The sequence below is a fragment of the Podarcis raffonei genome, chromosome 2 (genome assembly GCF_027172205.1).
Source record: "Podarcis raffonei isolate rPodRaf1 chromosome 2, rPodRaf1.pri, whole genome shotgun sequence".
Classification (NCBI taxonomy): domain Eukaryota; kingdom Metazoa; phylum Chordata; class Lepidosauria; order Squamata; family Lacertidae; genus Podarcis; species Podarcis raffonei.
In genome coordinates, this window is record NC_070603.1 from 113,941,215 (window position 1) to 113,964,821 (window position 23,607).

The 23,607-nt window shown below is 45.9% G+C and overlaps 1 protein-coding gene across 1 annotated transcript in view; it reads right to left on the minus strand.

Moving 5' to 3' along the window:
* Window positions 1-23,607, minus strand: part of LOC128408769 (uncharacterized) — a 96,215-nt gene that overhangs the window by 2,227 nt on the left and 70,381 nt on the right. Inside the window, exons 23-33 of the mRNA XM_053378790.1 lie at window positions 19,843-19,979; window positions 17,423-17,561; window positions 14,202-14,354; window positions 12,643-12,738; window positions 10,480-10,617; window positions 9,746-9,843; window positions 7,440-7,557; window positions 6,428-6,578; window positions 4,906-4,985; window positions 4,415-4,533; window positions 1,323-1,455 (exon numbers count right to left, since the gene is read on the minus strand). Of these exons, the coding sequence (XP_053234765.1) occupies window positions 1,323-1,455; window positions 4,415-4,533; window positions 4,906-4,985; window positions 6,428-6,578; window positions 7,440-7,557; window positions 9,746-9,843; window positions 10,480-10,617; window positions 12,643-12,738; window positions 14,202-14,354; window positions 17,423-17,561; window positions 19,843-19,979 (1,362 nt within the window). The remainder of the gene's footprint in view (window positions 1-1,322; window positions 1,456-4,414; window positions 4,534-4,905; window positions 4,986-6,427; window positions 6,579-7,439; window positions 7,558-9,745; window positions 9,844-10,479; window positions 10,618-12,642; window positions 12,739-14,201; window positions 14,355-17,422; window positions 17,562-19,842; window positions 19,980-23,607) is intronic.

Here is a 23,607-nt window from a genome sequence, read left to right on the forward strand (position 1 = left end):
CAGAAATCGTGCGGCGGCGGCAGGAGGCCCCATTAGCTAAAGTGGTGCTTCAGGTTAAGAACAGTTTTAGGTTAAGAATGGACCTCCAGAACGAATTAAGTTCGTAACCAGAGGTACCACTGTATTCAAACCTGATGCCAGCAACTCCATGAGATTGTAATATCCAGGGCCACATCTACACCCTACATTTAAAGCTCTATGAGAGCACAGGTTAAGAACAGTTTCAGGTTAAGAATGGACCTCCAGAACAAATTGCGTTCTTAACCCGAGTTACCATTATATAATAATTTATTATTTATATGCTGCTTATCTGACTGGGTTACCCCAGCCACACTGGGTGACTGGGAAAAAGGATTGACTTAAACCACTGAGAATTTTAGCGCTCTGAGGAGAACACAGGATTCTTAGCACCCTTTGGGTTCCAGAGAAGCCACCAGTGTGTTAAGTGATGTCACGGTGCTTTAGACATGTGGTATTACTTCAACGTGGGCAATGGGGCAGCTTCTCCTAACACATTTATGGGCAGCTGTCTACTTCCGCAAGACCACCAACGGTGTCTATGAAAAGTTTTACACATCACCTGGGAAGACAGGCGAACTAATGCCGGTGTACTGGAAGAAGCAAAGATCACCAATGTCAAAGCAATGATTCTTCAACATCAACTTTATTGGACTGTCGTGTGCAGATGCCTGATTATCGTCTTCCAAAGCAACTACTCTATTCCAGACTTAAAAATGGAAAGCGTAAAGCTGATGATCGACAAAAGAGGTTCAAAGACACTCTCAAGGCAAATCTTTAAAAAAAATGTAGTATAAACACTGACAACTGGGAAACACTCCAATTGAAGAACAGCCTTTACCAAAGGTGTCATGGGCTTTGAAAACACTCGAACTCAGAACACAAAGGAGAAATGTGCTAAGAGGAAGGCATGCTTGGCAAATCCACACCGTGATCAGCTCCCACCCGGAAACCAATGTCCCCACTGTGGAAGGACGTGTGGATCCAGAATTGGCCTCCACAGTCACTTACGGACTCACTGTTAAAACTGTTTATGGAAGACAATCTTACTCGGCTACGAGTGATCGCCAAAGAAGAAGAAGACTTCTGCAAGAGGAAGCAGAGCCCAGACAACTAGAGGGGTATCCTTACTGGACTTTCTCTCTGGGGAAAGAAGCAAGCACGTTCAAGTCCTGAACTGTCCCCCTAAAAGCGATTCACGTTTTTCTGCGAACGCAGCCTTAGTGTGAAACTCGAAGCAAGTCCGCGCAGGCAGCCCTGGCCGTGGTTCCTGGGGTGTCCTAGGAGGAGGTGCTGTTCCTCACCTTTGCAAGTGTTGGGGTCCACTTCAGGGTCAGCACCCCCTGTGCATAAGAAGCGTTCAGTCACCACCTGGGAGACGTCCGTGACATTCACATACTGGGAGGCTTTCTTGGCGTCCGCTTCACAACCAATTTTCTGAGGGGGAGAGAAGGAAAGGTGGGTTTACTGCTAGTAGGGCTTATCCACATTCCCCCCCCCCCAAAATAATTTTTATTTGGTTTTACAAATTTAAAATTAAAATAATACCACAACACATCCACAGTTATAAGATTCCTCCAAATCTTCCCACCTACCCCTCCATGCATTCTGCTGTTAAACCTTTTCTACCTCGTATTTACGGGACTGCCTCCCCTGGTATGCCCTGCAATGGACCTTAAGGTCCATGAATAACCATAGTTTAGAGGTCCCAGGCCCTAAGGAAATCAAACTATCCTCCACCAGGGCCAGGGCCTTTTCAGTGATGGCTCCGACCTGGTGGAATGCTCTGTCCCATGAGACCAGGGCCCTGCAGGATTTAACCTCCTTCCATCGGGCCTGTAAGACACAGCTATTCTGCCTGGCCTTTAATTTGAATTCAGACTGATCTTTTATTTCTCTTCTCTTCCCTCCCCCTCCCCTTTTATGAAGATCACCCGCTCTGATACCCCACAGGTAATTCTCCCCTGGCCTCCTCGCTGGCCCAAGTAGATTTCAACCAGCTAGCCCTGGTGATTATCTAATGCTTATTAGATGGATTTTCCCCAAATTGATTTCTGAAGTTTGAATTTTATCGTTATTCATGTTTTTATACTGTATTTTATGCTGCTTTTATAATTAAGTGTTTTAAATTGGTTGTTAGCCGCCCTGAGCCCAGTTTTCTGAACCGGGAAGGGCGGGGTATAAGTGAAAGTTTATTATTAGTATTTCTACTGCATCTTTTTTCAATAATCCAAGTCTTTTATAACTCCATTATGTCCATAGTTCTCGTTACATTTACAAGTGTTATTGCAGTCTCGCTAGTGTTTTCAACGGCTTACAGTGGTCTTCAAGATAAATTTAAAGTTTTTCCCATTCCTTATTAGAGTTTTGGTCTTCCTAGTTCCTGAGTTTTCCGGTCGGTTTTGCCATTTCGGCATAGTCCTACAATTTAATGAGCCATTCTTCTCTGGTAGGAACTTTATCTTCTTTCCATCCCTGGGCTAACAACATCTGTGCACCTGTCTCCACATATATTAAAAGTCTTTTCTGCTCCCTTGAAATTACTTAAAATAACTTTTATTTTTTTAAAAACCAATGCTTTTTCTATTAGGAATTGTAGGTGCTAAAATTCCAAGGGCTTTCCCACATTTCCTCTGGTCCTGTGGATTTCCTTTGGAGGAAACTGCTCTTTAGCGCTCAACCAGAACAAATGGCAACTTGGGTTTTCCCGATCTTTCGCTAAAGGGCAGGTTTTCCCTCAAAGGAGCAGAGCAAGGGGAAAACACTTGGGGTCCTCCTTTCTAGGCACGTGGAGGTAAATTATCTCTAGCACCCAGCTCTAACTATGCTTCTTTCCCCCCATCAACAGTCCGATTACATTATGTTTCTCCACAATTTTTTTCCCTTAAGGCCAAAGGGAACCAGCACATTGGAGAGAAAGCAAAATTAATTTCTGCTCACTGGTGCTTAGGGCTCATCCAGGCCTCCCTTTTGTGTTTCTTTTTTTTTAAAAAAATAATTTTAAAATAAATTTTGTATATAATTTCCAAATATCATATAATATAATCTGCATTCCATTAATTTCACTATTACTTTTTACTAATCCTTAACGAATAATTTCTATTCCTAAACTTTCCCTGCAATATTTCGCATATTCCTCCTTACAAAACTTATCGCAATCCTACTAGCGTAATCTGTTGATTACAGTTGCTTTTCAAATAGTTCACATATTTACTCCAGTCTTCTGAGAATTTCTGAGGTTTCAAATCCTTCCTGTCATCTTATCCGGTTCAGCATAGTCCATTAATCCTTTGTGTTTCAAGGCACGGGTCTGTGCTTTAAAATGCTCTGGCTCAGCGCTGCTTTTTTGCTTTTTTTGCCCAGCAAAAATATCAACAAAAACATCCGTAAAGGTAAAGGGACCCCTGACCATTAGGTCCAGTCGTGGCCGACTCTGGGGTTGCGGCGCTCATCTCGCTTTATTGGCCGAGGGAGCCGGCGTACAGCTTCTGGGTCATGTGGCCACCATGACTAAGCCGCTTCTGGCGAACCAGAGCAGCGCACGGAAACACCGTTTACCTTCCCGCCGGAGGTAAACACCGTTTACCTATTGATCTACTTGCACTTTGACATGCTTTCGAACTGCTAGGTTGGCAGGAGCAGGGACCGAGCAACGGGAGCTCACACCGTCACGGGGATTCGAACCGCCGACCTTCTGATCGGCAAGTCCTAGGCTCTGTGGTTTAACCCACAGCGTCACCTGCGTCCCTAGAGCATAAGACTCTTATGCATAAGACTCAGAGTTGTGGGTTTGAGTCCTACATTGGACAAGGATTCCTGCATTGCATGGACTAGGTTGGCAGGAGCAGGTCCATGAACTGCTAGGTTGGCAGGATCAGGGACCGAGCAACAGGAGCTCACACCGTCACGGGGATTCGAACCACCAACCTTCTGATCGGCAAGTCCTAGGCTCTGTGGTTTAACCCACAGCGCCACCTGCGTCCCAGAAAAACATCCGTACTCAAGGCTAAAATAACAAAGCATAGCAAACCAGCAGCGATTAAAATTTGCAACCAGAGGAAGCCTGTTGAGATAAAACAGGCAAGCAGCAATGAGTCTCTCCAGGGAGACAATTCCACACGGCAGAAGTGGAGAGTCTTACAGCAGGCATGGCCAATCTGATAGCTTCCTGATGTTGGCGGACCACAACTCCAACCATCTGACCATTATGCCAGCCGATAGGAGTTGGGACTCCAAGAAGGTCTGGAGAGGACAACATTGGCTACCTCTTTCCTGAGGATAAATGAGAGGCATCACTTGGGTTCTTGCTCTTGCATATTTTTTTATAAGACGCCTGAATATTGCTAGTGGTCCCTGGGTCAAAAAGGGGTATCCTGGCGCAGTTCTCCCGTCTCACCTTTTCACTATTCCTGATTTTCACTGTCTTGCGAGACAGCCCCTTGGCCTGTTCGTCCTCGTGTTTACAGTCGGTCACAAAAAACGACGGGACGTTCCCAATGGTCAGGAGCAATTCCTCTGGGGGAAACAAAAGAACACAAAGAGGTTGGGTCCTGCTGTTGAAAGGGGGAAAGATGGGCCCGGGGGCTTGATCCAGCGGGGCTCCTCTTAACATGAGGTATACTGGGAAGGCTAGAAACTGGGGGTGGGTGGGTGGGGTAAAGGGAAAAAAGAGAGAACCCGGCAAGGGTCAGGATCATGGGTGGCCAGCCTTTGGGGCAAGTCTGCCACAAGTCCAGGCAAATCAAGGATGAGACAGAATATAAGAAGAAGAAGAAGCCAGCTCACGCCCTCTTTGCTAGGCATGCCACAAAGTCTGCTGCTTGTACTACCTCTGTGGCACCTCTGCAGTAGGTTGGCCATTCACGCAAACAGGCCTGCTCTTCTTACCATGATTCCTGCAGGTGGTCTGTGGGTGGGGCTTCCTCAGAGCCCGGGTGGTCCCAGCCGTACAGGGGAGGCAGATTGGCCTGTGGAGAGGAATCGCCAGAGAGAAGTTAGCAGAGCACCGGCCCCAACCCTGGACAAGGACCTAGAACTTTCCTCCTTATCAGGATTGTTTGCAGTTTGCTCCGGCAGTGTAAAAGCTTCCTATTGTTTCCCTTTGGTCACTGCCTCACCACTTCCCTAAAACCAAATGCCTGCCCGTCGTGGGACATACCCCACTTCACAACCAAGGATTAAATTTGCACCAGAGCTCAGACCTCAGAGAGTTGATAGGACATCGGCAGGTAATGTCGGGGATCAGCCATAACGTGCAAATAGACAAAAGTGTTCCTGAGGTGGTGCAGAGTGCATTTCCCTCACTACAAAATAACAACAGCAAGGAAGGCTGCAGAAGCTTAACAACGAGAAAATTATTATGGCCCAAGTTGTGTGTCGAGACCCCGCAGCCACCCCCTCGTTGAAAATAACTCACACAAGGACACAGATATTAGGTTTATGTTATTGGGCATATTTTGGCCACAACCTTATTGAATTACAGAAAGTGAGCGGTATTGGCTTAGGCATTGATTGGACCTGACTATATCTGACTCCTGCCCATTGTCCAGTAAGGGTAAGCCACCAGTAGGGGGAGCCCTGTCGATGCGAACCAACTCCAGCTCCCCCTAGTGTTCCCGTCGGGGTCGTGTCAAGGCCTTACCTCCCCAGCCAGGCTTCAGACTAGATCAACACCCCCGGATTCCTTTAACGGAATACCCTTAGGCATGGAGGGACAGGTGATGGCCACACCTCCCCTCCCCCATCACAAGGTCAAACAATGCCTATCCGCAACCCTAACAAAGTTGTGACGATTGCTACGAGGTAGGCGAAAACCAAGTGGCCAGCGCCAATTTGCCATGTGGAAAAATTCCTACCAGGCCCCTCGGACAACCAAGGCGACCAACCAAAGTCCACAGCAAGGCCATAGCCTAACCTGCAAAATAGGGAGGGAGGGTGGGTGATTGAGGAAGCGAGCCAAAGAGGAAGTCCTCTGGCTCGCTCCTCCATTTAAACGGCCCCGACCACGCCCCTCGGCCAACAGATTGGCTGGCCAGGTCCACTGCAACTCCTCCCCACTGGGAAGTGGAGTAGATTTTGCAGACTAGAGCCCACAGCAGCAGATGTAAATGTCTCTAACCCATGAAAGGTGTCAGAATCCAGCCTGACCACAACTTACTATCATTTACTTATTATTAAGGACCAGTAGCTTGCTTTTAAATATTTTAAAACCACACATTTTCAAGATGCGACACCACAATCTCATATCCCTTGTGTTTTGTAAAACTGCAGCTGAACCTTGCTTATTTGCTGCTTATTGTTTCTTGCTTGGGCCTAGAACACAGACATTTCGCTCGGGCATGGGTGTGTGTCTCCCTTTTAATCAGAGTCCCAATGGAAAACCAACATTTTCTCTCCCTCTCCACCTCACCTTGCAGAAACGGAGGGTGTGACTTTTTTGGCGAGTTTCACTAGGGCGACATCATAATCATAGAATTCAGGGATTCCACGATCTTTTAGCTTCCCAATCTGGTACAATGGGTGCGATCGGACTGCAGCCACTTCAAAGCGCTGATTCTCACCTAGACGGAGAAGGTGAGAATTAAATGCAGAGTTCCAGTAAACGCTGCTGCCTGCAGTGCTTGTCACCAGGTGATTGTTATGTACTGAGTTGAATAGGATCCAAAATGCAGCAGTCTGATTGGTCCTAGAACAATAGGATTCAGAATGCAGCAGTCTTATTGGTCCTAGAACAATAGCTACCCAATCCGCTACCCAATCCGGCTCCAGATGGAAGTGAATCCACAACCTGATTGGCCTACAGGAGAATTCTGGAATTACAGTGTTACCCCGCTAGACGAATGCCCCGCTAAACGAAAAATGCGCAAGACGAAAGGGCTTTCCGATATTTTTTCCGCTTCGCAAGACAAATTTTTCTATGAGGCTGTCTCGCAAAACGAATTTTTTTCCGTGGTCTCCCTTTTTTTTGCCTTTTCTGAAAGGCGCTAAGCTGCTTATCTGTAAATTGCCGCTTATCCGCTAAGCCGCTAAAAGCCGCTAAAAGCCGCTAAGCCGCTTAGCTGATAAGCGGTACTCCGCAAGACAAAAACCCCTGCAAGACGAAGGCACCCGCAGAACGGATTATTTTCGTCTTGCGGGGCACCACTGTAGCCAATCACGTGCTGCCCATTGTGTAAATAATGCATATAAAGCAGATACTTGAGGGGACATTCATTCCTCCTCACCACTATGAGCTGAATAAAGAGCATGAAATCCACTCTCGACTCTGAGTATATTTCAGTGATCAAAAACATGCCCTCTGATTTCTGCTCACCCGGTTCTTGTTAAAAAGGCACAAGAGGAAACCACAACACGTTTTCCCTCTCACACCACCCCCTCTCTGGGAACTCTGGTCCTTCTCAGCTTGGGAGAATTTGGCTTACCTAACGTGACTTGGATCTCCTCAGCTCTGTCAACTATGGTGAAGCAGTGGGCCGCTGTCAAGACGTAATACTCGGAGACAATGGCTCCTTTGCAGTGTTCAAATCCCCTTCCAGCGCGCTTTGATTTGAAAGAGGAAAGCAGAACAGACAGGTAAGAACAATACCCAGACGGATCCTTCTATCATGTATGGTGGCAATGCAATAAAATCAAAACGTTCTGGGAAGATATCCATTTAGAACTCGAAAAGATGTTAAGAATCTCCTTTAACATTAAGCCAGAGGCATATTTACTGGGTATTATTTGACAGGGATTTTCCTAAAAAAATTAATGATATTTTTCTCTACGCAACGGTGGCAGCGAGGGTTCTTATAGCTACAATGTGGGAAAATGGAAAAGTTCCCTCAAGACAAGAGTAGGTCCATAAAATGATCGATTGTGCTGAATTAGATAGTTAATCCGAAAAATTAAAGAACAAACCAAGGAAAGATTTCATTTCAAAATGGGAAGTATTTAAAATATATTTGAAAATTAATAATACTGACCAAAAAGCCGTAGCGGCATTTGAATAACTCCAGCAATATTGTTCTATTTAACATATTTTGAACGTGATGTGAGATGACAGTAATAACATGTATGGGCAGTAAAGAATGGTAATTTGATTTATGGAGCAGATGGGAAGTCGGGTTTATAAAGAAGAGACCATTACAGTTCATTGATTATGAAACTTATATTAACTCTCTATGTAAGGCGCGACTGATGGTACTTTCACTATGGTTCATTTTGTCCTTTTTTTGTTGTGTGTTGAGCAAATAAAATAATAATAATAAAAAAGAGCAACACCCGGACAACCCATGGCACAATCCTATGCATGTTTACGTGGAAGCAACTCCCATTGGGTTCCATGGAGCTTATATTTTCTGGAAGGGTGCACAGGATTGCAACCGTAGACAACTTCAAGTAGGCCGTCACAGGTCCAGCCAAGAAAAAGCAGCATTGAAGGCCGAAATTCAACAGGTGGACCTTATCGCTATCACAGAGAGTTAGAGATGGGGAAACTATAGCTATTGAATTTCTGTCAGCAGTTTAAGGAACAGAAGACCAGCCCCATGGAAAATATGTGGCAATCTTAGACTTGGCTTGCTGGATAACGTGAGCGCTATATGCCCACTTGGGGTGAAAATGAATCCTAGTGCCCCCCCTGCCACCGCACTGTATCTTGCACAAGGCTAGGGCTTGGATATTATGTTGTTTCCTCGTGGCCAGGCCACAGATTCCTCACCCCTGCTCTGTCTGAAGTGGTACAGTCCAGAATTCTACCATCTCTTCCTATTACCTCATTCTGCATAATACTGTATGAATCCCCTCCAACTTTTCTCTGATGAAAATAGGGACGTCCCCTCCATCACTTCTCGGATAAAAAAATAGGGACATCCTATTCTTTGGGGGGCGCTGTGAGGGATGCGGGTGGTGTTGTGGTCTAAACCACTGAGCCTCTTGGGCTTGCCGATCGGAAGGTCGGTGGTTCGAATCCTCGCGACGGGGTGAGCTCCCGTTGCTCGGTCCCTGCTCCTGCCAACCTAGCAGTTCAAAAGCACGTCGAAGTGCAAGTAGATAAATAGGTACCACTCTGGCGGGAAGGTAAACGGCGTTTCCGTGTGCTGCTCTGGTTTCGCCAGAAGCGCCTTAGTCATGCTGGCCACATGACCCAGAAAAACTGTCTGCGGACAAACGTCAGCCCCCTCGGCCAGTAAAGCGAGATGAGCGCCGCGACCCCAGAGTCGTTCGCGACTGGAGTTAACCGTCAGGGGTCCTTTACCTTTTTATTCTATACGCTCCAACATTTCTCCGATGAAATTAGAGACATCCTAACATACCCTCCAACATTTCTCTAACGAAAATAGGAACGGCCTAAGGAAAAGCAGGACATTCCAGGATCAAATCAGATATCAGGACGGCGTCTAAATCTGGGACTGTCCCTGGAAAATAGGGGCACTTGGAGGGTCTGCTGTATTTGGACAAAGAGGTGCTGTGCAGGAGGTGGCTAGAAAGCAGGCCCTGTGGTTGCTAAGCAACCACACCATATTTCCACCCAGCAAGTTTCACAAGAACCCTCCTTAGCGATGGGGGTGCCAGGGGATGCCATAGCTGGCACTACGCTTGGGTCGAACATGCTCTGTCTACTCAGAGGCTCCAGAAGCCATGAACCCAAACCAGATATCCACCAGACCGCCACTAAAGAACCAGATCTCCATCAGATTGCTACTGCAGAAAACCCTTGTCTCCTTCTCATTTGTTCTGCTCTCACCCGGATGCTGATTGTGACGTGCCAGGGATTCTTCTCTTGGTCCCTCGCTTTCGTGTGCTCCTTGGCCAAACCACACATGGACAGAACCTGACTCTCATCTGAAAAGAGAAAGGGGTGTCACCTTCAGCTTCTCAGGAAAGGAGAGAGGGGCCTCATGGGTTGAGAAGGAGCCAAAAGGGTCAGGACTCCTGGGTTCCTCTGGGAAAGGAAGTGGGTGGGGACTGACAGGAGGAGGCAGCTGAGAGCACCAGTTTCTTGGTTATACATTGAGCCAGTGTTGAGGGGCTGCTAAAGGGCACAAGAAGTACTGGATGAGGCCAAGGGCCTGACACGCTGCTTTCTACAACAGCCAGCCAGGTGCTTCTCAGGAAGGCCAGGTTCCCTAGTTCCATGTAGCCATCATGGCTAATATTTTTCACGTATGGTTCTAATCCACTCAGGCTAATGGCCATTGTGGCACTTTCTGTTCAAGCTGAGTAGCACTAAGACCTGTAGGAGTGGCCAGTGTCGTGTAGGTGCTCTCAAACATTTCCCAGAATCCTCTGCAATGAGAGAAAAGCTGATGTGGAAAATGGGCATTTTAGTTGGCCTTTGAGGAACTTATCTTTGCTGTGTCATAGATACCAAGGATGAGGAATGGAGAGGAGACTGAGAGTCAGATATTTCTGGGAAAGGAAATGTTGAAGGACAAGTCGGGGGAGTGCCAAAATCCCAGAAATGGAGGTTCGCCTTACCAATCATTTCTTCAAAGGCATCCCGTACTTCATTGTAGTCTTTGAGCTTGAAGACGTGCCTTTCGCCGGGCTTCTGAGATGCCAAGGCGTTCACATTCTCTATGGCGACCATGGACCCGATACCAAAGATGTAAACGTCTAGGCACAAGTGGGGATGGAAGGCAAGGGTGAGCCAAGAATTTCTAAGGCTCCCACATGAAGAAAAGAAAAGAAAAAGCACCAGTATGTGACAGAGGGCAAAAGGCCTGTGCCACAGTAGTTCATGGAAGAAGTACCTCAGAAAGAAGGCAGCCTCTTTGATTCTATGCCCTTTTCATAGTACGACTTATGATCCCCTTGCAAAAGTATAAATTCATCCCCTAGCGAACTGTGACCCTGAACTACAGATGCAAAATATTTGTTCCTCCTGTGCATGTGAAAACCAGCATATGCAGCCAAGGACACTTGGTAACAGGTCAAAGAGATAACGTCTCGCCAAAGATTGTCACTCCATGGATTCATAGAGCAGTGTTCTTCAGCCTTGTCCTCTTTGTGGTGCTGTACACCCTGAAGTGATTTATGCCAACTGTTATGCTGTGTGTGTGTGTGTGTACATGCACACAGTTTCATTGTATTGCATAGTTATATTGTTTTATATGGTATGCAGGGTAAATGCAGCCTGCAATCCACATTTGGTGCTTAAACATTTGCTTGACAAAAATAAAATTTAAAAATCACCTTAAATGATAGTAGTGGGAATGACCAAAGCTAAGATATATCATAGCATGAATGAAATATCCTGGAATTGTAGATTTGGAAGGTAAAATGAGTCAAGATGAAAAGTAGCCATGAGTGGCTCAGCCGGTAGAGCATGAGACTCTTATTAATCTCTGGGTCCTGGGTTTCAGCCCCACATTGGGCAAAAGATTCCTGCATTGCAAGGGGTTGGACAAGGTTGGACAAAGCCACTTCCGAGCTGGAGGGGTGGGGTTGCGGGCTTCATGCCCCCTCCACGTGCGCGGGGGTCTGGCTCTCAGTCTCTGCGCGATTGAAGGAATCCCCGACCGCGTCATCCCTTGGCCAGCCAATCAGCTGGCCTGGGGGCGTGGCCTGCACTATTTAGTGCTGGCGCGGCCAGGGATCTCCCTCTTTTGGCTGTTTCAGCTGCTCCGGTTTCCCATCCTCCCGCCCGTTAGGTTTTTCTTTCCGACATTGCTATGGACCTCGGTTGGTCGCCGTTAAGGGGCCTGGTAGGAATTTTTTCCACTTGGCAAATTGGCTAGGTTTTTCGCCTAGGTAAAGGTAAAGGGACCCCTGACTATTAGGTCCAGTCATGACCGACTCTGGGGTTGCGGCGCTCATCTCGCTTTATTGGCAGAGCAGAGGGAGCCGGCGTACAGCTTCCGGGTCATGTGGCCAGCAGGACTAAGCAGCTTCTAGCAAACCAGAGCAGCACACGGAAACGCTGTTTACCTTCCCGCCGGAGTGGTACCTACTTATCTACTTGCACTTTGACATTCTTTCGAACTGCTAGGTTGGCAGGAGCAGGGACCGAGCAACAGGAGCTCACCCCGTCACGGGGATTTGAATTGCCGACCTTCTGATCGGCAAGTCCTAGGTTCTGTTCTGTAGCAAATTGTCACAACTTCTTCGGCATTGGCAGTTAGGCATTGGTAAGGGAATTGTTATGTAGATGGAAGAGGGGAGGAAGCGCCATCACCTGCCCCACATACTGAAGGGTAGTCCGATAAAGGATTCTGGGGGGTGTGGCCCTGTCCAAAGCCTATGGAGGTGAGGGCCTAAGGCACGCCCCCGAGCGGTGACCCCAGGGGAGCTCCTAGTTGATGTGCATCAGCAGGACTCCCCCTACTGGTGCTTAACCCTTCCCGAGCTTCAAGCAATCGGGCTGAAGCCGGATAGTCTGTTAGGACCAATGCCTAAGCCAATACCGCTCATTACCTGTAACCAATAAAGTTGTGGCCATTTTTTGCCCATTAACCTAAATAATTGTGTCATGTGTTTTTATTTCCACTGGGAGGAGGCGGGAACTCGCCACGCAACTCTGGAATTCTATGATACCATTCTCTAATGGTGGTCTAGGTCATTGCTGCCCTTTACTATTCCCCCCCGCCCCCATCCCCCCCCAAAGCCCAACATGAATCATTGTTACGTGACGTGTCTTACCCAAGAAGTCATTACGAGTGGGCTGGCCAGGAATATTGAGGAACTCCTTGATTCTCCCAATGACAGGAACAGGGGTCCCTCCCATGTTGTAGTCTCCTGGGACGAGGGGAAAGGGAGAGAATTTGGTGAGCGTAGAAGAGATGGTACTGGAACGCCCTCCAGCTTTTGGAGGGAAAGACTACAAGGCCATAATTAAGGGAGCCCTGTTGGATCAAACAAAACTCCACTTTCAACAGTCTTGTGTTTCCGGCAGGCCCCTAGGAAGCCTGCATGCAGGTCCGGAAGACAACACCCCCTCCCCTTTTGTTTGTGCCCCCCCCCAGCATCTGGTACTAGGAGGAATAGGGTCCCTGTTAAGCTGGAAGTTCTGCTAAATGCCATTGTTTGGAACCATTCCTCCCCCCCCCAATACTTTTAATTGCTTTTTTGTAACAACAACAAATAAAACAAATACATTCAACAATTTGTATGTCTTCTTATTTAGCCTGCGCCTTATTGCGCCCAGCCTTCCTTCCATCCCTTCAACGGTTTTCATGTCTCAAATCTTTTCTTACAGTTTCTTATTTACACTCCATCCACATCACAAGATTTACACTAATCCTGCTACAGTTTTTAAATTCTTACAATTACTCCGTATATATTCAACAAATTTACTCCAATCCTTTTCAAACTTTGCTTCTTTTTGGTTCCGAATCTTATAAGTCAATTTCGCCAGTTCTTTGTATTCAAACATTTTTGTCTGCCACTCCATTAAAGTTGGGATTTTTTGGGATTTCCATTTCGGAGCCACTAACATTCTAGCGGCGGTCGTTGCGTACATGAATAGTTTGTAATCTTCCTTTTTAAATTCATCCCCTGTTATCCCTAGCAAAAATGCTTCTGGTTTCTTTGGGGAAAGTGTATTTAAACAGTTTTTTCATTTTGTTATATATCATGTCCCAATATTTTTTCATTTTTTCACACGTCCACCACATGTGAAAAAAGTCACCGTCTTTTGTTTTACATTTCCAACACATTTTATTACCGTATTTTTCATCCTATAGGGCGCACCAGCCCATAGGACGCACCTCGGGGTTTTTTTTGGGGGGGGAAATGAATAAGAGAGGAAAGATGCTTTGCACATTACCCTTAGGTCCTTTAAAAATAGGCCAAAAACATTGGTCCCTGGATAGAGGGATTTTCTCAAAGACAGGATTTGGGGTAAGCCCCCCCCCCCGCCCCCTTGCCATCCACTCATGTTGCAGTCACCTAGGAATAGAATAGCACACATGCTCAGAGGCACTCTTTGTGGACCCATTATGGGTGAAAAGTAGCAGGAAAGACAGCAAGCCTTTTAAACAGAGGTATTTCCCAGATTGCACCTGTACTAGAACTGTTTTTTTAAAGACATTTTATCATGTATGTGTTTGCTGGGACCTGGGCTTCTTTGGGAGGAAGGATGGGACAGAAATTCAAAATAAACAAAGCAATTTCTGAAATCATTGTTCTAATAATTCTTTTTAAATGGAGGAGACGAGGGAGGCGATGCAGGTAACATTCCCCCTTTCTTACGGTCTCACCGTCAGTCAAGAGGAGGATAACATGGCGGGTGGTGGTGGCAATAGGAGCAGGATCCAACCCCTCCCTCAGTTGGTCCTCTTGCTGGTTGATCATCATCTTATAGACAGCATCCAGACCTTTGTAAATGTTGGTTCCAGGCTTTAGCTTGTGTTCTGCAGGAAGAATAAGAATGATTCAGCTCATGGCAAACAACCCACTAGGTGGACAGCTGAGGAAAGCCTCAGTAGGCCTCAGGGGCTTCCTTGTAGGAAAAAAACCCCAGGCCTCTACAATTAGCGATGGGCAAATGTGCCAATTTGGGTTTCTCATTTTTCCAGGCTTCAGTTCTCCACATTTCCACATCACTTCATGGAAAATCCCCTAAAAATGCATACTTTCTCTTTGCAAAGCAGTTCCCCCCAGTATAATGCATTGCTATACATTGTTTTCATGAAGAAAGATGCATTTATATGCAAAACTGGCCCTAGCAAATGCACTATTGTACACTACTTGGCCAGAGAACTGCACTGCAAAATTCAGAGATTATTCATAGAATTGTAGAGTTGGAAAGGACCACAAGGGTCGTCCAGCCCATGCAATGCAGGAATCCTTGTCCAATGTAGGACTCAAACCCACAACTCTGTGTCTTATGCATAAGCGTCTTATGCTCTAGGGACACGGGTGGCGCTGTGGGTTAAACCACAGAGCCTAGGACTTGCCGATCAGAAGATTGGCGGTTCGAATCCCCGCGACGGGGTGAACTCCCATTTCTCGGTCCCTGTTCCTGCCAACCTAGCAGTTCGAAAGCATGTCAAGGTACAAGTAGATAAATAGGTACCACTCCGGCGGGAAGGTAAACGGCGTTTCCGTGCGCTGCTCTGGTTCGCCAGAAGCGGCTTAGTCATGCTGGCCACATGACCTGGAAGCTGTACGCCTGCTCCCTCGGCCAGTAAAGCGAGATGAGCGCCGCAACCCCAGAGTCGGTCACGACTGGACCTAATGGTCAGGGGTCCTTTTACCTTATGCTCTACCAACTGGCAACTGGCAAGAATACATAGAGGAATTATACCAGAAAGATATGGATGTCTCGTACACCCCAGGTAGTGTGGTTGCTGACCTTGAGCCAGACATCCTGGAAAGTGAAGTCAAATGGGCCTTAGGAAGCACTGCAAATAACAAGGCCAGCGGAAGTGATGGTATTCCAGCTGAACTATTTAAAATTTTAAAAGATGATGCTGTTACGGTGCTACACTCAATATGCCAGCAAATTTGGAAAACTCAGCAGTGGCCAGAAGATTGGAGAAGATCAGTCTACATCCCAATCCCAAAGAAAGGCAGTGCCAAAGAATGCTCTAACTATCGCACAATTGCACTCATTTCACATGCTAGCAAGGTTATGCTTAAAATTCTACAAGGAAGGCTCAAGCAGTATGTGGACCGAGAACTCCCAGAAGTGCAAGCTGGATTTAGAAGAGGCAGAGGAACCAGAGACCAAATTGCAAACATGCACTGGATTATGGAGAAAGCTAGAGAGTTCCAGAAAGACATCTACTTTCGCTTCATTGACTATGCAAAAGCCTTTGACTGTGTCGACCACAGCAAACTATGGCAAGTTCTTAAAGAAATGGGAGTGCCTGATCACCTCATCTGTCTCCTGAGAAATCTCTATGTGGGACAAGAAGCTACAGTTAGAACTGGATATGGAACAACTGATTGGTTCAAAATTGGGAAAGGAGTACGACAAGGCTGTATTTTGTCTCCCTGCTTATTTAATTTATATGCAGAATACATCATGCGAAAGGCTGGGCTGGATGAATCCCAAGCTGGAATTAAGATTGCCGGAAGAAATATCAACAACCTCAGATATGCAGATGACACAACCTTGATGGCAGAAAGTGAGGAGGAATTAAAGAACCTTTTAATGAGGGTGAAAGAGGAGAGCGCAAAATATGGTCTGAAGCTCAACATCAAAAAAACGAAGATCATGGCCACTGGTCCCATCACCTCCTGGCAAATAGAAGGGGAAGAAATGGAGGTAGTGAGAGATTTTACTTTCTTGGGCTCCATGATCACTGCAGATGGTGACAGCAGCCACGAAATTAAAAGACCCCTGCTTCTTGGGAGAAGGGCAATGACAGGCCTAGACAGCATCTTGAGAAGTAGAGACGTCACCTTGCCAACAAAGGTCCGTATAGTTAAAGCCATGGTTTTCCCAGTAGTGATGTATGGAAGTGAGAGCTGGACCATAAAGAAGGCTGATCGCCAAAGAATTGATGCTTTTGAATTATGGTGCTGGAGAAGACTCTTGAGAGTCCCATGGACTGCAAGAAGATCAAACGCATCCATTCTTAAGGAAATCAGCCCTGAGTGCTCACTGGAAGGACAGATCGTGAAGCTGAGGCTCCAGTACTTTGGCCACCTCATGAGAAGAGAAGACTCCCTAGAGAAGACACTGGTGCTGGGAAAGATGGAGGGCACAAGGAGAAGGGGGCGACAGAGGATGAGATGGTTGGATAGTGTTTTCGAGGTTACTAGCATGAGTTTGACCAAACTGCGGGAGGTAGTGGAGGACAGAGGTGCCTGGCGTGCTCTGGTCCATGGGGTCACGAAGAGTCGGACACGACTAAACGACTAAACAACAACAACAACTACCAACTGAGCTATCCCAGAGAAGTATGAATTTCAAAGGGCAGCTGTGCCTTGGTTTTTGTGCGTTTCTGGGAAGCGCAAACCAAACAGGTTTTGCCTTTAAATGTGAACTGAGCCAAAATTCAATCAAACAGGCTGCTTCTATTTTGATAGAAAAGCAGTTGTGGGACGCTGAAGCAGTCTGGAGCCATTTGCCAAATATTCCCCCTCCAGACTGCTATTTCTCCCCCAAAGGTACAGTAAACTTACACCCCCCCCCCAATTCCTGATTCTATGATTCTATGAATTCCTTTGAATTGGCCAGTGTGGTGTAGTTGTTAAGAGCGGTAGACTCGTAATCTGGTGAACTGGTTTCGCGTCTCCGCTCCTCCACATGCAGCTGCTGGGTGACCTTGGGCCAGTCACACTTCTCTGAAGTCTCTCAGCCCCACTCACCTCACAGAGTGTTTGTTGTGGGGGAGGAAGGGAAGGGAGAATGTTAGCCACTTTGAGACTCCTTCGGGTATTGATAAAGCGGGATATCAAATCCAAACTCTTCTTCTTGCCCAGCCCCCTAGCCACCTCCCTAGCAGAGGTCAGGAATACTGCTTACCATTATATTTCAGGGTCTCCAGCTGCTCAATCACCCAGGAGGCATCATTGCTCTTTGGGTTGGTTGTACTCAAAACCTCTTTGCTGTGGGTAGCAAAGGTGACGATGCCGTACCGAGGGAAAGTGTCATAGCTGGATATCTATATCGAGAGGACAGAGTGTCAAGAGAAGGAGGAACCTTCATGGCAATAGTTATTATTATTTTTTCAAGCTGCACACTTCAGGTCAATAAACACACAAGACATAACCGGCTATACTTTTGAATAAATAAGGTATACTGTTTGTTGTATCAAATTGTAGATTTCAACAGAAGTAGCTCATAAAGTTCAACGAAAAAAGCGGAAGACCCAGTGGATCAGTTCATTCTCTAATCAGTTCATGCATAAGGTCCATATATGTGTGTCTATCCCACCTGTCTGTTCATAAAGTCCAACAATCCACATGAAAGGTTGTTACAGTTCCACAGAATCCTTTCACAGATTCTAAGACAAGGATTTCCGGAATATTAGCCTTGTTTCGCCGTCCTGGGCTTCATCAGTAGTAAAGGTAAAGGTAAAGGGACCCCTGACCATTAGGTCCAGTCGTGACCGACTCTGGGGTTGCAGCGCTCATCTCGCTTTATTGGCCGAGGGAGCCGGCGTTTGTCCACAGACAGCTTCCGGGTCATGTGGCCAGCATGACTAAGTCGCTTTTGGCGAACCAGAGCAGCACACGGAAACGCTGTTTACCTTCCCGCCAGAGCGGTACGTATTTATCTACTTGCACTTTGACGTGCTTTCGAACTGCTAGGTTGGCAGAAGCAGGGACTGAGCAACGGGAGCTCACCCCGTCATGGGGATTCGAACCGCCAACCTTCTGATCGGCAAGTCCTAGGCTCTGTGGTTTAACCCACAGCGCCACCCGCGTCCCTCTCATCAGTAGTACAAGCTCATATATGATATCACAGGACAGTGGATCTTATAGCATAGTAGTAGCTGTTGAAATCTACAATTTGATACAATGAACAGTACTTTATTCAAAAGTACAGCTGGTTACGTCTTGTCTGTTTATTGAATATGTTTAACGTAACCATAGGTTTGTTGTTGTTTTGCACAATTCAGGTCGGCAGACAGCTTTCGTGGTGAGTTCCATCTCTGAGGACAACCAGAAACCATTTCAGGAGAGGGAGGGATGAACTCAGTTAACCATCTTCTACCTCAGTGTAGAAATTACAGGGTTAGGGGGTGTTACTTTGTGCTGTGTTCCTTCCAAACCTGGAAATTACTAGGTTCTCACTCTGTTCACCTCCTCAAACTGTTGGGTTCTGCTTGCAAGTTGCCAGGATTCTGGTATCTTCTCCTGGAAATCCTAACAGTCAGATTCCAGTGTCTCCCTTACTGTCCCATCTCTGTTACCACAGCAAGTTTAGCAGACTAAAATTTGTGCATCGAGAGCATCATCTAGCTTGCATTAGCAGCATGTCTGAGTGCTTGCTTGGTCAGCTGATCCCAACGGCCAATCCCTGCCCACCCGGCCCTATAAAGCCCTAGCCTCAGAAGCTACTTTCCTCAGTACAAGAGCATTGTCTCTTGAGAAAGCATCTGCTTCTCTCTCCCTTGGCCTTTCCTGGAAGAAAGCACTGGAGCTGCAGCATGGCTCTAAGCTCAACTGATCCTGCAAATAAATGAATCTCTCTAAAATAGGAGTGCCTGGCGTGCTCTGGTCCATGGGGTCACAAAGAGTCGGACACGACTAAACAACTCTAAAATAGATTTTCACTGCCTGCATCTTCTGCATAATTATTTATTAAGGAAACCAAGTTCTTTCTTTTTAAGTTGTTTGGAACACTTTTTATTCTTTACTTTTACTTCTAACGGATGTAGGCTTGTTTGCTATAACTACCAAAACTCTGTGAGTAAAATCTTCACTTATTTGCAAAGCTAAGTTCTGTGATTTATTCTAGCCTAAGTATTTTCATGGGATATGTCTGTTTAAAGGTGGATGAGGGCAGATGTAAATCTAACCAAGTTTTAATGTGCTTGGAGCAATTGCAATTGTGCTAATGCTGCTACAAAACAGTAACAATCTCTCTTCCAAACCTCTCTCCAACTGACTATATATCCTCTTCTGGGCCCTCTGTCCTGGAACTCACCCCCCTGTTACGAACCACTCACCTACTCTGACTTTTGGCCTATTTGGCCTAACTGTCAGCTCCTCCTCCAAGACTCAGAACCCAGATGCCTGGAGCCTGCTTCCCTTCCTCCTTCCCATTCAGCTTTGCTCCCCACCAAAGTTTCCACCCAGATCTGACAACTTTTTATTCCACTGATGATCCTAGTCAATAGAGTAGGGGCTTTACAGCAGACCTCTGCTTCTACACTGATCCCATGCTGCTCTTCTTGGGGAAAGGGACAACACAGAAAGTTTCTCAGCCTACCACACCTTCTCGATGAACTTGATGATTGCATCCCGAGCTTTGCGAAATGTTGGCTGACCAATACTCCGGGAGGCGTCAAGGACAATGTAGATATTCATTGAGCCATCAACCTCAATCTTGATTTTACGCTTCCCTGTAGCAGCTGTGGGGAGGAAAGAGCCACAAGAGGGGAGGTATCAGCAAAGGTTAGCAACCCCCCCAAAAAAAAAAATTAGTGGGAAGGAACCAACCAACCAAACAGCTCACTGAGGACTGAACATGCTCAGTGGTCATGGGATGCCAAATGTTTGATGCAAGGTGTGTGTGTGTGTGTGTGTGTGTGTGTGTGTGTGAAAACTGGAAAGGCAGGGAGGGAGAACAGAAACAAGTAACTGAAATCCTGAACAACAGCACTCCAGACTACATTTTGTTGTAGGTCGTCCCCCTTGTTTCCTCTGAGCTGTCTTGGTCCTACTCAGAGGGAATCCATTGAGGATAATAGACACTGCTAACTTAGGTTCATGGATTTCAATGGGCCTAGTCTTTTTTTTTGGGGGGGGGGAGGACGCGGGTGGCGCTGTGGGTTAAACCACAGAGCCTAGAACTCAGTGATCAGAAGGTCGGCGGTTCGAATCCCCGCAACGGGTAAGCTCCCATTGCTCGGTCCCTGCTCCTGCCAACCTAGCAGTTCGAAAGCATGTCAAAGTACAAGTAGATAAATAGGTACCGCTCCGGCAGGAAGGTAAACGGCGTTTCCGTGCGCTGCTCTGGTTCGCCAGAAGCGGCTTAGTCATGCTGGCCACATGACCTGGAAGCTGTACGCCGGCTCCCTCGGCCAATAAAGCGAGATGAGCGCCGCAACCCCAGAGTCGGCCACGACTGGACCTAGTAGTCAGGGGTCCCTTTACCTTTACCTACTCTTTTTTAAAAATGTATTTTTATTAAAGATTTTCTTGATTTACAAAGGTATGTGCAATATCTCTCTCTCGTATTTCCCCCCCCCCATGCAATTTTTTTTTTTTTTTTACAAATCGGTTTCATTTGTTGAGACATTAGGAAGAATAGGGGGAAAGAGGTGGAGGGGGAAAAAGATGAGTAGGGGTGGGTCAGGTGGTGATGTTTTTATTTTACTTAATATATGTGGCATAGCTGTCAACGTTTCCCTTTTTTTAAAAGGGAAATTCCCTTATTCCGAATAGGATTCCTCACAAGAAAAGGGAAAAGTTGACAGCTATGATATGTGGGTTTTTGTGTCAGCGTTGCTTGTGCAGGTTCTCTGCTGTTCACTTGTGTTCCTTTGGTGGTGAGAGAGGCAATGGGCCTACTCTTTAGTAGAACTTAAATGGATAGTAAGCCTTCAGACATTAGGGTTGCTGCAACACCATCCACACCCAAGAATAGCTCCCAAGGTTTGCAAAGGTACAGGGAAATATTAAAGAGGGGGGAAAGAATTCGCCTCGTGTTGCACTGTTTTTGTTCAGCTGTAACTCCTCTTCCTGTCCACCGTGAAGAAATGAGGTAACTTACGTAATTAATTACACAATTGTGTCAATTAAGTAAGTTACATTGTGATTATGTTATTCCACCCCATTCGTTTCAATGTAAAGGAAACACAATACAGGTGGAGAAAACCCCCAAATAAATTACCGTATTTTTTGCTCTATAAGACTCACTTTTTCCCTCCTAAAAAGGGAAAGTGTGTGTGCGTCTTATGGAGTGAATGCAGGCTGCGCAGCTATCCCAGAAGCCAGAACAGCAAGAGGGATTGCTGCTTTCACTGTGCAGCAATCCCTCTTGCTGTTTTGGCTTATGAGATTCAGAATATTTTTTTTCTTGTTTTCCTCCTCCAAAAACTAGGTGCGTCTTGTGGTCTGGTGCGTCTTATAGAACGAAAAATACGGTATGTATCATTTCCAAACTAAAAGCAGCAGCAGCAACAACAACAGCAACAATGATCATGTTGGCTGGATTGAGCTCTGTTCAGGCCATAGGATAAGTAAGTAAACATTGACAATTTCTGCTCCCATTCCCCCTTTTTGGTCGAATTCTCCAACACCCCCTAGGTGGGATCTTCTGCCTCACAGGAGTACAGTGGACGCTCGGGTTGCGAACGTGAGCTATGCAGGATGCACATTCGCAACCCGCAGCGTTCGCAACCCACGTCTGCGCACGTGAGGGTTGCGATTCACCACTTCTGCGCATGTGCAAAGCGCAACCGCTGAAACCCGGAAGTAACCCATTCCATTTTTTTTTTAAAAAAAATTTTATTGGTTTTTTCCACACATAATACAAGACAATACAACACAATACAAGACATACAAACATGTAAACACGTATAATTTCCTGACCTTTCATTTCTTAAGCCTTCTTTCAGCGACTTCCCCATACCTCCCCTTTCTGCATCCCTGTTATCAATCTTTTCAGCATCCCCTAATTTCAATATAATACTTTCTTTAGGTCTTATTTCTCATATCCAATTGCTAATCGCTGCAATTCTATTTTGCGTTACCCAAAACATTTTAGCATTCATTAATTTTACAACAGTTCTTAAGATAGATTTTAAACTTCTTCCAATCTTCTTCCACCGTCTCTTTCCCTTGGTCACGGATTCTGCCGGTCATCTCAGCCAGTCCCATATAGTCTATTACCTTAGTCTGCCATTCTTCCAGTGTGGGTAGTTCTTGTGTCTTCCAATACTTCGCTAATAATACTCTTGCTGCTGTTGTAGCGTACATAAAAAACGTCCTATCTTTCCTTGACACCAATTGGCCTACCATGCCCAGGAGGAAGGCTTCTGGTTTCTTCACAAACGTGCATTTAAGCACCTTTTTCATTTCATTATAAATCATTTCCCAGAATACCTTGATCCTTGGGCACGTCCACCAAAGGTGGTAGAAAGTACCTTCAGTTTCCTTACATTTCCAACATTTATTATCGGGCATGTGATAAATTTTTGCAAGCTTGACTGGGGTCATGTACCACCTATAAATCATTTTCATAATGTTCTCTCTCAAGGCATTACATGCCGTGAACTTTATACCGGTGGTCCATAACTGTTCCCAGTCAGCAAACATAATGTTATGACCAATGTCTTGTGCCCATTTAATCATAGCTGATTTAACCGTCTCATCCTGTGTATTCCATTTCAACAGCAAGTTATACATTCTTGACAAGTTCTTAGTATTGGGTTCCAATAGCTCTGTTTCTAATTTTGACCTCTCCACCTGGAAGCCAATTTTCCTGTCCTGTTTGAAGACTTCATTTATCTGATAATAATGAAGCCAGTCTCTTACTTTTAACTTCAATTTCTCATAGCTCTGCAATTTCACTTTTCCCTCCTCTTGTTCTATAATTTCCCAGTACTTTGGCCATTTGGATTCCATATTAAGTTTTTTCACTTCCTTAGCTTCCATTGGTGACAACCACCTGGGGGTTTTGTTTTCCAACAGATCTTTATATCGAGTCCAAACCTTGTACAATGCTTTCCTAACAATATGGTTCTTGAAACCTTGATGAATTTTTACCTTGTCATACCATATATATGCATGCCAGCCAAATCTGTTGTTAAACCCTTCCAAATCCAAAATGTCTGTGTTTTCAAGAAGCGGCCAGCTTTTCAGCCAGCAAAACGCCGCTGATTCATAGTACAACTTTAAGTCCGGCAGGGCAAACCCCCCTCTTTCTTTTGCATCAGTTAATATCTTAAATTTTATTCTGGGCTTTTTGCCCTGCCAGACAAATCTAGATATGTCTTTTTGCCACCTCTTGAAACAATCCATTTTGTCTAAAAT